General features: G+C 42.0%; 1 protein-coding gene across 2 annotated transcripts in view; it reads left to right on the top strand.

The window, feature by feature from the left end:
- The window catches only part of MTHFD1L (methylenetetrahydrofolate dehydrogenase (NADP+ dependent) 1 like), a 253,352-nt gene that overhangs the window by 64,968 nt on the left and 174,534 nt on the right, over window positions 1-13,850 (top strand). For both annotated transcript variants that reach the window (XM_054988191.1, XM_054988183.1), the window contains exons 12-16: window positions 4,843-4,979; window positions 6,198-6,244; window positions 7,132-7,239; window positions 9,589-9,663; window positions 12,955-13,057. In XM_054988191.1, the coding sequence (XP_054844166.1) occupies window positions 4,843-4,979; window positions 6,198-6,244; window positions 7,132-7,239; window positions 9,589-9,663; window positions 12,955-13,057 (470 nt within the window). The remainder of the gene's footprint in view (window positions 1-4,842; window positions 4,980-6,197; window positions 6,245-7,131; window positions 7,240-9,588; window positions 9,664-12,954; window positions 13,058-13,850) is intronic.

The raw sequence follows: 13,850 nt of genomic DNA on the forward strand, positions 1-13,850 counted from the left end.
GAAAAACCCCAAAGGGTTGGGGAATTAGAAAGCCAAAGTCGTGGGTTCTTCATAAAACTTCAGAGTAATGTAGAAGCATAAATTTTGAATTCAGCTGGGTAATCAGATATAAAATACTACCACTTCAACAGCAAAACAAGTTAATGGTTGTCTAAAAACACAACATTAACAAAAAGGCTTGGCAAATATACATTATTGTTCTACAGTCTTCAGTGCAGTCCCACATTGGGGACTGCACTTGTGCAGGCCTTCTGCTCATAACAGGATTTTCTTATCTTTTAGGCTACTGAGGGGGCAACCCCTCTCCTCCAGACTGCTCCAGAGTGTTTTTTTCCCACCAAAAGGACATGTGGTATAGAGATGATATCCCTTTTCCCCTCAGTTTGTTTCTTGCTGCTGCAAAGAACAGATTTTTTTTACCAGCTGCTCTGCTTTCTATTGGATAGTGATTGTTAGTGATTAAAGTTGTAATGTATATTTATAGTTCAGGTTAGTGTTTGGAAATTAAAAGTTAAAGGGTTTTTTTTCCTCCCACCACAGTTCATCTGATCTACTACTGGGTTGGTGAGTCATGTTGCTGTTTGAGCAGCTTCAACTTTGCCTGAGTGGTAGTCTTCATTTGGCTTTATGGGGGACAAGTCCTTGTTCAAAAAATGTGTGAAGTGTGGGACCAAGATGGCCAAGACTGATGGCCATTCTCTATGCCTTGCATGCTTAGGCAAAGGCCATGTGGTCAACCGGCGCAAGCATTGCCAAGTGTTTACATGAAAAGCAAGAAGAGATTGGGCTTCGTGGTTAATAGCTATGCTTTGGGAGAAAGCCATGTTTAGCACCACAAGTCTGGCAACAAAAAAATCTGCCCCAGCAGAGTGCTCAGATCCATCAATGACCAAACCTTCCCCCGGAGTAAATGCCAGCCTCGGATCCAATGTCTGCTGTAATACCATCAGGTCTGATGACTTCTCCTCGGAGTTAAAATAAACCATGTTCTTGGTCCAGAGATACCTCAACTTCAATGTAGTCGGCTTCCAGCATTATAATTCTGGAAGACATTCCTCCCAGGTCTCGGAACGAGGGTTCCAGGTCTCTGGCATCAAGGGGGAGTTCAGTTGATCCTCCACCCTGTAAGCACAAGGGCAAGTCGAAGCATGTGGAGAAGCCTCAGCATAAGGCTCACTAGCAGGCTGGTCATTCGGACCTGACCTGATCATCAGATCCGATGGGGTAGATGCTGCTGCCTCCAACTGTGAGCAGGAGATCATGCTTCCCTGGAACTGAGGGAGGAAGTGCAGGTGAGAGCTGTTCCCCCTAGGGAATCTCACTCATGGTGTTCAGGGCAGTCACAACACCCGTGCCATCCAGCTCTGTGGTATCCCCACTATCCATCAGCAAACTAAATTCACAACTGGAATGAATTTCACCCGACTTACCTTTGTTCAGTTCTGGTTCCAGCTCAATTGGATCTGAAGAAAAAAACGCTGGTCTCTGGATCCAAATTGGCTCCCTCCTCCTTGTCCTAGTGCTTTGATACACAGATCCGAGTTGGTATCAGATGTGAGGTTGGTTGATTCCAAACATAGTCCAGGCTTCACTTCTGACCCGTCACCTGAGGAGACTGTGGGTGACTCTGAGCATAACTCACCAAACACTGATTATAAACTGTATGCTGGACAAATGCTCCATATGGCAAAGTCTCTGAAGAGAGATGTCTCTTTTTCACAACAGAAACCAAGGAACAGTTTTCTAGAGCATATATATTCAGATACTCCTAATGTAGTAGCCTTTCCTATGATTGAGGGATTTGTGGAAATTATAGAGAATCTGTGCCAAAAGCCGGTGTCTATTCCAGCAACCACCAGGAGGATAGAAGCACTTTACGAAGTGAAGCAAAATCAATGCCCTTGCTTGTTTATTCACCCACTTGCTTTGTCATTTATTGCAGAGGAATTGCAGGTCAGACATCAGCAGGGCAGTTTCTCTACTCCTGTGGATGGGGAGGGAAAGAAGTTGGATGCTGTGGGGAAGAAAATGTATCTCGTCTCTGCCCTTCATATCAAGATGGCTAACCTCTTGGCCATTATGAGTGGGTATCAGATTTTCCTATGGCAAAAGAGGTCTTCCTATATGGACACCCTGTCTGAGGACAAGAAGCCTCTAGCCAAGCCGATTCAGGTGAGGTGATAATCCTCTCGAAGCAGCCAATTAGTGCAAGTAGGCATGTCTTGGATGTCTCTGCCTGTTGAGAGTGTTGAGGATCCACCCTTGGTTATTTAGTATTCCTGCAAACCTCTGGTTTGGCTTCTTCATCTATTAAAATCCACTTAGCTGCCGTCTCTGCTTTCCATACTGGTATAGATGGGGAAACAATGTTTTCACCCTATTTTCCAAAGTTGTTTTTGAAAGGACTATATAATTTGTACCCACCAAGGTCCCCTCTGGTACCACAATGGTCCCTCTCACTGGTCTTAGCAAAGCTCATGTTAAAACTGTTCGAGTCATTGGCAACATGCCCTTTACCTCTCCTTTCCTTTAAGCTGGCCTTCCTGCTAGCTATTACATCAGCCAGGAGAGTTAGTGAGCTCCAAGCATTAAGGGTGAATCCTCCCTTCCTACAGGTGTATTTCCTGACAGAGTGGTGATGTGTTCTAGTTTGCAGTTCTTGCCCAAGGTAATGTTCAGATTTCATGTGTCTCAGAGCATAACCCTCCTGGTGTTTTTTCCCAACCCGACAACTTCACAAGAATGTACACTACACACTTTGGATGTAAGGAGAGCAGTTTTGATTCTGCATTTTTTGTTTGCCATTCTGGTTCCAATTAAGGCAAAGCTTCATCATCTCAGACAATATCCAGATACTTGTTATTAAAATGTGTCATAAGTCTGTTCAATTCCTTGCCCATTTACTCTCCATGCCCATTTAACGAGCACAAGCTGCCTCTGCTGCATTCGTTTGAGGGGTGCTGCTGGTGGAAATCTACCGGGCAGCTACATGGTCTTTGGCAGATACTGTTGTCAAACACTATGCAGTAGATACTAACTCTAGAAGAGGAACAGCAGTGGGTCAAGCAGTCCTACTATCTCTCTTCATCTGAGAGTACCATCCCACCTCCTTGGTGAGTAGCTTGCTATTATCCCAGTGTGGGACTGCACTGAAGACCATAGATGAAAACAGGGTTGTACTTACTTGTAACTGTTGTTCATCTGGGTCTTCATGCAGGCACACATTCCCTCCTTCTTGCCCTGCTGTGACCTCTCTGTAGTAAATTGTTGAGGGGTTCGCAGCGGCACAGGAGAACTGAGGGGAAAGGGGGCAACCTCTCTATACCACATGACCGTTTTGGTGGGAGAAACTGATCTGAAGTGGTCCAGCGGGAGAGTTTGCCCCCTCAGTAGTCTAAAAGCTACTGACCTGTGCAAGTGCAGTCTCCAAGGTGTGCCTGCATGAAGACCCAGCTGAATAACAGTTACAGGTAAGTGCAACCCTGTTTTACCTGGTGACCTAAAACTTAAAGGACTGGGAGCCAGGCAAATCTCTTCAGGGAGAAAGTTCTACAGCTGAGGTGCCATCAATGAAAAGCCTTGTGGTTGCCACCTACCATCCTTATTCCTCTCCACTAAACTTAGTAACAGTATTTACATATATGGAGATTTTAAGCGTACTAATGTCAATAAATCCCATACAATTTGAAAGGGGCAAAAGATGTGCAGCCATCAAAGACTTTAATGCAACAGTGAAGGCTAAATGATCAGAAGCATGTCACACACAGCACTACCAATACCTTCTCAGGACTAAGCCTGCAGCAGAAATCAAAGAGAAGCTTCCAATTGTGAGCTTTAAATGTGAGGGGCACCAAAACTATGCATGTGTAAGCATAGTTATGCTGCTGTTGCTATATACAGAAGCTTGGATGATGTGCTAATAATATCATGCATTAATATAGCAAGATGGGTAGCTGTGTTAGTTTTGTCTGTAGCAGTAGAAAATAGCAAGAGTCCAGTAGCACCTATAAGACTAACAAAATTGTTGGTAGGGTATGAGCTTTTGTGAGTCACAGCTCACTTCTTCAGCTATAGCTAGAATGTGAGTTCATTTGTCCTTATATCTTGGAGAGTGGAGTGATTTCAGATGCTGAATGACAATAGCTGGTGAATGACAAGAGCACGCATGATTGGTTAGGGTGGGGTATGCAGAGGGCTGCTGGGTGTGGAGAAATCAGCATTGGTAATGAGACAGGAAGTCCATTCGATTCAATCCAGGTGGATGCATTGTCTTGAGCTTTGTTATCAGTTGCAATTCAGCAGTCTCTCTTTCTAATCTGCCTTTGAAATTCCTCTGCAGAACTGCTACTTTTAGGTCAGCAAGTGAATGTCCTGGAAGGTTGAAATTAAAATAATTATAGTTTTAGAAGGGTACAGTTTCCTTACCAAGGGGCATGGTGCTTTTATACAAAATGTAATCTTCCTATCCCTTTCATGTATGGAGCAATTAGGAATAATGATTCCCGTGGTACACTAGATAAGGCTGTTTACTATATGTCCTCTGTGTTTTGAAGAATGAGATTTCAAGGTGCTTGTAAATGTAAATCTATACTGGCTTCAGTATATGTTGTAAAGAACAGTTGCCAAAACAATTGATATTTTCCTCTTGCCTTCTCAGCTGCTTAACCAGAAGAGGTATTGATATTGTTGGTGTGAGCTCAATATATGTAGATTTTGTTATTTTACAATAGCGTCAATGAGCTGAAATTAATTATAGATTTTTCATTTGGCAGCTTTTATATCCTTAGTTAGACAGACATCATTAAGTATACTCATGGAGTTCTTTTCAACATCATGTTTTAGGATTACACCAACTCCTCTCGGAGAAGGGAAAAGCACCGTGACCATTGGTCTTGTTCAAGCTCTAACAGCCCACCTTAAAATAAATTCTTTTGCCTGCCTGAGGCAACCTTCACAAGGACCTACCTTTGGTGTTAAAGGTACTTGATACTTGCAACTTTTTATTTTAATATACTGTGGTTAAATTCTTGTTGAATATTTGTATGATACTTAATCATTGCAGTCTTTTGGGGAGGGTCATGGCTAGACATGGGCACAAACAGAAATAAACCCCCAAACACCCTGTTCGTTGTTCGTTGCCATCCATGAACAACGAACAACGAACATGGATGAACATGAACTGTTCCCAGACATGTTTGTTGTTCGTTGTTCATGGGGACCAGAACCACCCCCCCAACCCCCCTCCCCACTTAGCCCCCTCCTCTCAAACCCACATATCTGACCCTTTAAAGAGCTCTTTAAACTATCAGCTGGCAGGGGGGGGATTCCCTCCTGTCACCTGCCAGCTGATAGTTTAAAGGGCCCTGTCAAAACAAAAACAGCAGTGCTTGCTGGCAACTAGTTTGAGGGGTTACAAACTGACCTTCCCAATGTCCAATACCCACCAAATTTGAAGGGGACATAGTCCTCACTGTCCTCTGAAGACCCCCCAAGTTTCAGAGAGATTGCACCCCGGGAAAGGCATGATCCATGGGTCTCCCCATTGGCTGTCATTTTCTCTTCACAGTGGCAAAAACAGGACTCTCTGCTGGAAGTACTTTGAAGGGTTAAAGCCAGAAGGAAAGCCAGGAGGAGTTCAGACAGAGTTCAGTCCCTGCCTCCGGTTGCCAAGGGGATTGATTGCAGGTGCCAGACTGTCTGGCTTGAGGAATGGTTGCCAAAGGCAACCGAGGCTTGCAACGACCACCTGTTCGTTTAGGATGGGGCCTCGCGAACAGCTTGTTCGCGAACAACAGATTGGGCTGTTTGTGGTTTTTTTCTGTTCGTAATGCTGTTCGTGTCCGTGTCTAGTCAGGGCATCTGATTTGCATGCAGAAGAGAATGCTTTTCATGAACAGAAAAGGGGAAGACCACTGTCCTCCAGATTCAAAATCTATCCACTCTGCCTTACTGGTGGTTGACAGTTTGCTGCTTTTCAAAGTGTTTGTTGTAAATGCAGCAGTGTTCAACATTATGGGTGCTTCTGTATTTTGAACTGCTGATACTTGTTGCTTTCTGGATAATTCATACTAGAGAATCTAAATGTTGGTGACTGATACCGCAGTTCTGATTGGATTTCTCACTTGCATTTTATTTGTTCGTGCCTTCCTGCAGAATGTATATGCTAATTTAATGGAAGCATTTCCATTTTTATGTAGGTGGTGCAGCTGGGGGTGGATATGCTCAAGTCATACCAATGGAAGAGGTAAGCTGAAATTTTCTTTACACATTTTTTTTTACAAATTACTCTAGTTCTCCTTGCTATTGCAGCATTGAAAATATACAGAGACAAGCATGCATTTGTCTGAAAAACTACTTAAGGAATTCAAGTTAAACAGCTGCTTAAATAATTGTATTACTTATATCTTCCCTTTAGAGTTGGTTGAGACAGTTTCACCCAAGAGTGTCCAGAAAAAAGACATTGCGTTCACAGAAACATAGAAAGAGCCTTGCTGGATTATACAAAAGTTTCTGGCACGTATTAGTGTTGATTCACACAACTATTTTGGTATGAGGAAGAAGTTGCAACACAGTCCACCAGCAGTCTCCATATAAATAAAAAGGTCTTATAAAATCAGCAGTGTGAATAAAACCACAGATAACCACATCATGAAAAATCCTTCTTTTCCACGTTGTCTTAACGCACCTGTACTTAGGTTCTGCCCTGACTTGGATAGCCCAGGCAAGCCTGATCTGGTCAGATCTCAGAAGCAGTGTTGGCTTTGATTAGGAATTGGGTGGGAGACCTCCAACAAAGACCAGGGTTGCAGAGGCAGGCAATGGCAAACCACCTCTGTTAGTCTCTTGCCATGAAAACCCCACCAGGGGTTACCATAAGTCAGCTAAGACTTGATGGCATTCTCCACCACCACATAGGTTCTATTGAGTAAGATCTATCACATTGAACTGAGACCATCTAACTCATTTTAAACCTCTTCAAACATAACAGTGATGATTTAATAATATTTCTTCAAGATTTATGAAATTGTTCATCATAACTGTTAATCCTCCAAGTAAGAGTACTTGGACAGGTTCCACCAATCAGTTCTTTTTTAATAGAGCATGTCTTTCTCATTTTTTGTTCATATGTAGTTCAACCTTCATTTAACTGGAGATATTCATGCTATTACTGCAGCAAATAATTTGCTGGCTGCTGCTATTGATGCCAGGATTTTGCATGAAAACACTCAGTCTGATAAGGTAAGGGCATCTTTTATAATCATGGACTTTCTATGAATACAATCATGATAGTGTTACTGAGGCAAAACTCACAGTGGCCTTCTTCAGGTCTTGAGGCTTCTTATTTATCCTTTAAGTGTAAACTTGAGTCATGTATTTTCCATTCTTGCCAAAGCCTGGTTAGCATGCAGTCCAGCCAAGCAGCACCTGGCCAGCCAGAGAAGCTGTGGGAACCTAAGGGAAGTGTTTGTCCTCAGTCATGGTGCTAAGTAAAAGAAGCTGGAAAACTCCAAACCTCTGGGCAGGGGGAGAGGTGTGTGCTGCCACCAGCCATTTTTCTTTTAAAACAACAGGTATCACAGCCCATCATTGGGTCAGTCAGGGTTCTAGACAGCTATGTGTTTGAGCAAAGAACTTTAGCACTTGGTACAAAAAAGTTCCCTTTCCTTGCTTCCTTGAAGGACCAATACTGAGAGATGTAATAGGGCATGCTGAGAGACCTCGGTAAGCATATAACAACAACATTCAAAGCCCTTCATGGTCTAGGCCCCTCATATCTGTGAAACCTCCTCTCTCCCTATATTCTGCCATGGCATCTTTGCTCCTCTGAACTGGGCCTTTGCAGGTACCACTTACATTTGGGCTAAATTAACAATTGGCTGTACGTGCACTTTCTTTGTGGAATGTCATGCCTGAGGTTAGGAAAGCTCCCACTCTCCTGGCTTCCACAAACTATGCAAGACTGAGGGCTTTCTACTGTAGACTAGGCTATTGGGTATTGTCTGCTGATGTAGATATGCTCCTACTGGGTACTTAGATGTTGTATTAATTACTTACACTTTAATTTAGAAAGATTTCATCTGTATGTTCAGCTTCATGCTGCTTTTCAAATGTGTGGCTACCATATTGTATCTGTTTTCATTGAATGTCTTGATTCTTAGTCATATTGGCTTTTTGCTCTATATTGTATTCACTTGCAGTATGTAATCCACAGATCTCAGCGAGAAAGGCAGGCTGCAAACAAACAACAACAATAACAATAATAAAAATATTCCAAGTAAAAGCAAAAGTGTTTGTTTGGGTACAAACATTAGAAAGGAAAGAGGCAAGTTGGAATAAATACAGATCTAATTGGGAAGTTAAAAAGTACCTGGACAAAATCCATCAAGGCAAAAATGGAAATAAAAATCTGAACATCTCTGCTAACTAGATATATTATTTGATTATAGAAGTGAAAACCAGTATTCACGCCACTCTTTGCTCCTCCAGAGAGGGTCAGAAATAGAACAAAGGACAATGGCTTTGGGATCTCCTTTTACATTTTATTTAAAAACTAGCAATGTCATTTGTTAGCTTAATTTTTATAGGGAAACTGGAGCTCCAGCTAGCTGCAACCTGAACTTTTGTAAGGAGAAAAGGGGACTTTAGGGGCAGATGACTGGCAGACAGAAGCTCAGACAGAAACTTGCATTACCTGCCTTGCTGCCTGGCCATTGTCCCTCCTTCCTTGCTGAGCATAAATCTGTACCCTCCCCTAATTGAGAAAATGCTGTGCTGCTGAAGTTGCTAGGGGTGGGAAGCACATTTATCCTAAGCAGCAGATTAGGAAGTGAAAATGACCCTGGAGCAGGCCAAGCTGAACGGCCTCAGCTGTGCTACAAGCCAGTGCTGGAGGACTACTCTACCAAGGGGTGGCAAAAGTAGGCATTAGCTCACTCATTGCTTCTTCCTATAATCTGGCAGTAGTCTGGGAGGAGGCATTTCATGAGCTGACACTGATTATCATTGCTGCTGAAAGTTCTGAGCTAAGTGACTTCTGTATTGCTGGCAAGGTGCCAGGGCTTACTTCTGTTTGCTCCCGGCCACCAGTGGTTCCTAGGGCAGTAGCCCACGAGGAAATTTCTCTAAAAGTTAAATACCCAATCTGTCCCTCTTTATCCTTTATCACAGTGTTGCCCTCAGTTAAATTCTTTATTTCTCATTTTATAATGTATTGGTTAGCATTAACTCCTGTAGGGACAGATGAAGTGCAGCATTTGGGGATTGTATTGCAATTACAGCAAAACTTGCCATCCGCCCCTCATACATTAACGGATTTTGTGTGGAGATGTAACATGCATTCTGTGTGCTTGGGTCCTTGCTCTGTATAATCCTTCTCACTCTTACAATTCATCATCATAATGACAGGAATTTTCTTAGTTAACCATTTCCATTTGAATGGAATAAAAATGTCTTAAAATTACAGTCAAAATTTGGAGATATGCCCAAACCTTGCACTTTAGTTTCTTGGCAGGATCAGGATTGCACTTCAGTGGAAGAATCTGATGGAGACTCTCACTGTCTAATGATTTTTAATGTACATTTTTACAGGCCTTGTATAATAGATTGGTTCCATTAGTTCATGGAGTGAGGAAATTTTCAACTATACAGCTTGCACGCATGAAAGTAAGTTTACTTTTAATCATATTTCAGTAATTCTTTTAGAACAGGGGTCCCCAGTGTGGTACCCATGGACACCACTGTGCCTGCCCATACCTTTCCTAGTTCTCACCAGAAAGTGGGTGGGGCCAGGTGGGGCTTTTGCCAAGCATGGCTTCTGATAGGCTGTTGGAGATTTCATCAGCTGTGCAGATTTTTTAAAATACTGCTTTGGCAAAACCGACTTCAGCAGGGGTCATTACTATGTCACTTAAGTAGCCATTTTGTGGCTGGCTCTGCCTCCTGCAGCAGACATTTTGTGGCTGTGCTCACCACACTGTCAGAATTCTAAATGTGCCTGTAGGCTCAAAGGGGTTGGGGACCCCTGCTTTAGAAGATGGGTTTTTTAAAACAAAAACAAAACTATACCTTAATAAATTTAAGTTGTCTTAAGTTGTCTGATTTTTTTAAAGCAAATGGGGCCAGACAGTCTCCCAACAATGATGGGTTAAGATTAATTCAGTTATTTATACTATGCCATAGTGATTTCCAGAGTCGTATGGAATTGCATTGTCCTGGAAGTGGACTAATATATGATGGACTAATATATGATGAGATATGCTAATGAGTTCCTCCAGCTCTTTTTCTACAAAATTACCCCTGCAGATAATAATGTGCCAACAGACAAAAATAGACATTAAAATCAGAAAAATACATCAGTTTCTCAGCAAATCAAAAACACATGGTCTAATTGAGAATTCCTGTTGGATGGTCTGCAAAACTAAGAATTCCTATCAAATACAAAGCACCTAACTTTAATTTAAAAAAAAAACTTTCTGAAACAGGAGAGCCTTACAAGTCTTCCTAGAAGTGGCCAGTTATGGTATACTTGTTCCATAAAATCAGTGCACAGATCTACAAGAGGTCACAATGAGCAGAAACTAACACAAAGACCATACTAGGAGTATATGTTCATATAGCGAGCTGAGGTCCTTTAGGTATGTGAGTCTCATGTATCGAAGTGCCGTTTATGGCCCCAGCCTGCAGCAACTTGAAACCAGATGCTTATTTGCCTACAAGAAGATCCACCACATGCTGGCATGATGAGGTCATCATATCATGACCTGAAAAATCTGGTTTTTCCCCCTCTTTTTTGTTTTTGTAACATCTGGCCTGAGGAAGAATTCTGGTGAACGCAAACAGTTGCACACTTTTCTATGTCACAGGATTGGTCCTAATAAAAAGTATTACATCGATTGTATTGTTGACTTTTTGAATTTAAAGTAAGACCCATGCCTTAATATGAACCCAGATGCAAACAGATAACTAGTGGATTTGCTTCAAAACAGATTAGTATGTTCAAAGAGACCCATTGCTGCTAAAAGTCAGGCAGCTGCCATTTGAACTAACTGAAGTTTCTGAGTTTTCTGTAAAGGCAACTGCTCATATAGTACATTACAGTACTCCAACCTATTTAACTATGGTTCTTATCTCCTTATTTAGGAAGAGGAAGCTGTCATATATTACTGCATTGTATCTTGCACTTGCAAAGAATTTTCCACTTGGAATAATTGCCAGTTGTTTGGAACACTGATAAACGTACACTTTCATGGAATGGGCACCTGATTTTTGCCAGAATTTGATAAGAGGGAAATGAGTATAATTTGATTAGGGGTATCCAGTTACTAACTTTCCCCTTCAGCAGCTAGCTTTGATTTATGGAAAGTGACATGATGGCTTACAGCAGTCTCTTCCAGAAGTTAATTTATGGTGCCAGTGAATATATTTGATAACTGCTGGATGGCAATGGATGATGACAAAGTATTTAAGAAATCTTTATGTTTAAATCATTATTGACAGTTTTTAAAAATGTGTATTTTACAGTTTGGGACAATTCAGTTGCCTGGAGTAAAACAGAACGTGGGCAGGATCCAATATTTGTGATTCTCACTGATATTTGAATTAGATTTATCTGTTCACTACTGTTTTGACTGGTGTTTCATTGTTACTTCAAACATCTAGGAGGGGAGAGGTGTCCATAAAATTCCAAATGCTGCTTTCTGGTGTTACATTTTGTTCCTGGTTTCTTGTTACTTGTTTGCATTTTAGTCATATGAGCAGGAAGCTTAAACTTACTTAAATGTTGGGAACTTTAATGAGATTCAGGGTCGTAGAATATGTGAAACAAGGAGGGGACCATGAAAATTTCATAGGTGATAGCGATCCTTTCCGTTATGAAGGGAGGCTGTCATTTTCCTGCCAGAAGGGTGGGCAGGGAAGAAATCTAAGAACACCTACCACAAACCACATAGCCTCAGAACCCAATTAGCCACCCTCAAGACTCTTTCAGCAGCAAAGAAGGGTGGAGCTCCTCTTTCTACTGGAGAGCAGTTGCGGGGGGAAGTATTGGGCTCTGGTAATGCATATCAGAGGGCACCTGCTATTGGCCCAATTTCCTGTTCTCTGAGAACAGGTTGAAGAGTAGCTATGCTGATCTCATCAGTCACATATGAGCATTTCCTTCAAGACGAGGTCCTTCACAACTCACAATGAAACATTCAGCAATTGCCTTCTCCCCAGACCCTCATAACAGCTCTACAGCTGCCTTTGTATCAAAGTAGCCTGCATTGTATCTCAGACTTTTCTAATGTTACACATAGGCCGCTGATTCTAGGCCACTGCTGAGCAGCCCTATTCTGTTGCTCTTCTCTCATGATTATATGGAACGTTGAACAGAGTTCCCTCAAGTGCACCATACATGATGGCTGAGTTCACATGGAGAAATATGCCACTGAAAGCATAGAGGATCCTGACCATTTAAGATTTTATCATAGAAAAACTGAATTTTAAATTGCATGTGCTAATTTAGCTGGTAGCCATTTCTTTTATTTGGCCTTATAGTATACCTTACAAAAGAACAGCAGCTTTTACTGTGATTGTTAGATTTTTGCTCTGTCCCTGTGATATAGTATGTATGATTAGTAGATTAATCTTTTTTGAAGTTAAGAAATAAAATGAGAAGCTAAGATTAGTATAGTTGTGCTCACAGGACCTCATTCAGGAAGGACTTCCATCAGACAGCACAAACAGTGGTATCCTGGCCCTTGGGTGGCATGGCAACAGCTACACTGCACTGAAGTTGACATGTGTTGGCAGTAATTACATGACCTCCTCTGTATGCATGATTGTGAGCATGACAGGGACAGCATGTCTTGAGGGTGGGTTTTGTGACTTGAGTCCTCTGTGTATTTCTGTAGCTTTCTAATTTAAGAGGTCTCATTTATCTCTTTGCTTCTCCACCTTTCCCCCCACCCCCAGCGGCTGGGAATAAATAAAATGGATCCTGATACTTTAACAGCAGATGAGATTCACAGATTTGTACGTCTTGACATAGATGCATCTACAATAACATGGCAAAGAGGTACGTGTTAGTAGTCACCAAGGCACAAAGGCATCAGGTTAAACCATATTTTATGCAGAAAATTGGCTCTGTAAATATTTTAATTCTTACTTCAAAGCAGTTGTGACAAGCTCCACATTAAATTGGGGCAACAACACTGGGGAAGATATATGTGTGACCTTGCTCCCGTGCCAGTTACCCTGTCTCTAAACCCTTCTCAGAAGCTATTTGTAGCCCCATTATGGGATGGGGGAGAGCAGGAAAGATACAATTCATGGCCAACCTTAGTGCCGTAATTATCCTGGTTGTGGGTTCAGCCACTCTGCACAAAGTTGCAAGACAACTAGGAGCTCAGCCTGGGGAGAAAAGAAGGAAAAAGTGGGTAAAAATGTAACGCTGTCTAAAAATCCTTCCTTAGGCAGAGTCCTTTTTGCCTACCAGCAAAAGAGGAGTTAGCTGTTGGTGGCAGTTTGGGCATAGCTCAGTTCTGCTGAGTGGGCCACAGTGTGTGTTATGTGCTGTCAAATCGCCTCCGACCTATGGTGATCCTATGAATGAGATACCTCCAAAATGTCCTGTCATTAACAGACTTGCTCAGATCTTGCAGACTGGAGGATGTGGCTTCTTTTATTGAGTCAAACCATCTCATTTTGGGTCTTCCTCTTTTCCTGCTGCATTATTCCTACTTTCATCTTTTCTAGCATTATTGACTTTTCCAATGAATCTTCTCATGATGTGTTCAAAGTAAATTAGCCTCAATTTTGTCATTTTAGGTTCTACGGAGAATTCAGGCTTGATTTGATCTAGTATCCAC

The sequence above is a fragment of the Eublepharis macularius genome, chromosome 1 (genome assembly GCF_028583425.1).
Source record: "Eublepharis macularius isolate TG4126 chromosome 1, MPM_Emac_v1.0, whole genome shotgun sequence".
Taxonomy (NCBI): Eukaryota; Metazoa; Chordata; class Lepidosauria; order Squamata; family Eublepharidae; genus Eublepharis; species Eublepharis macularius.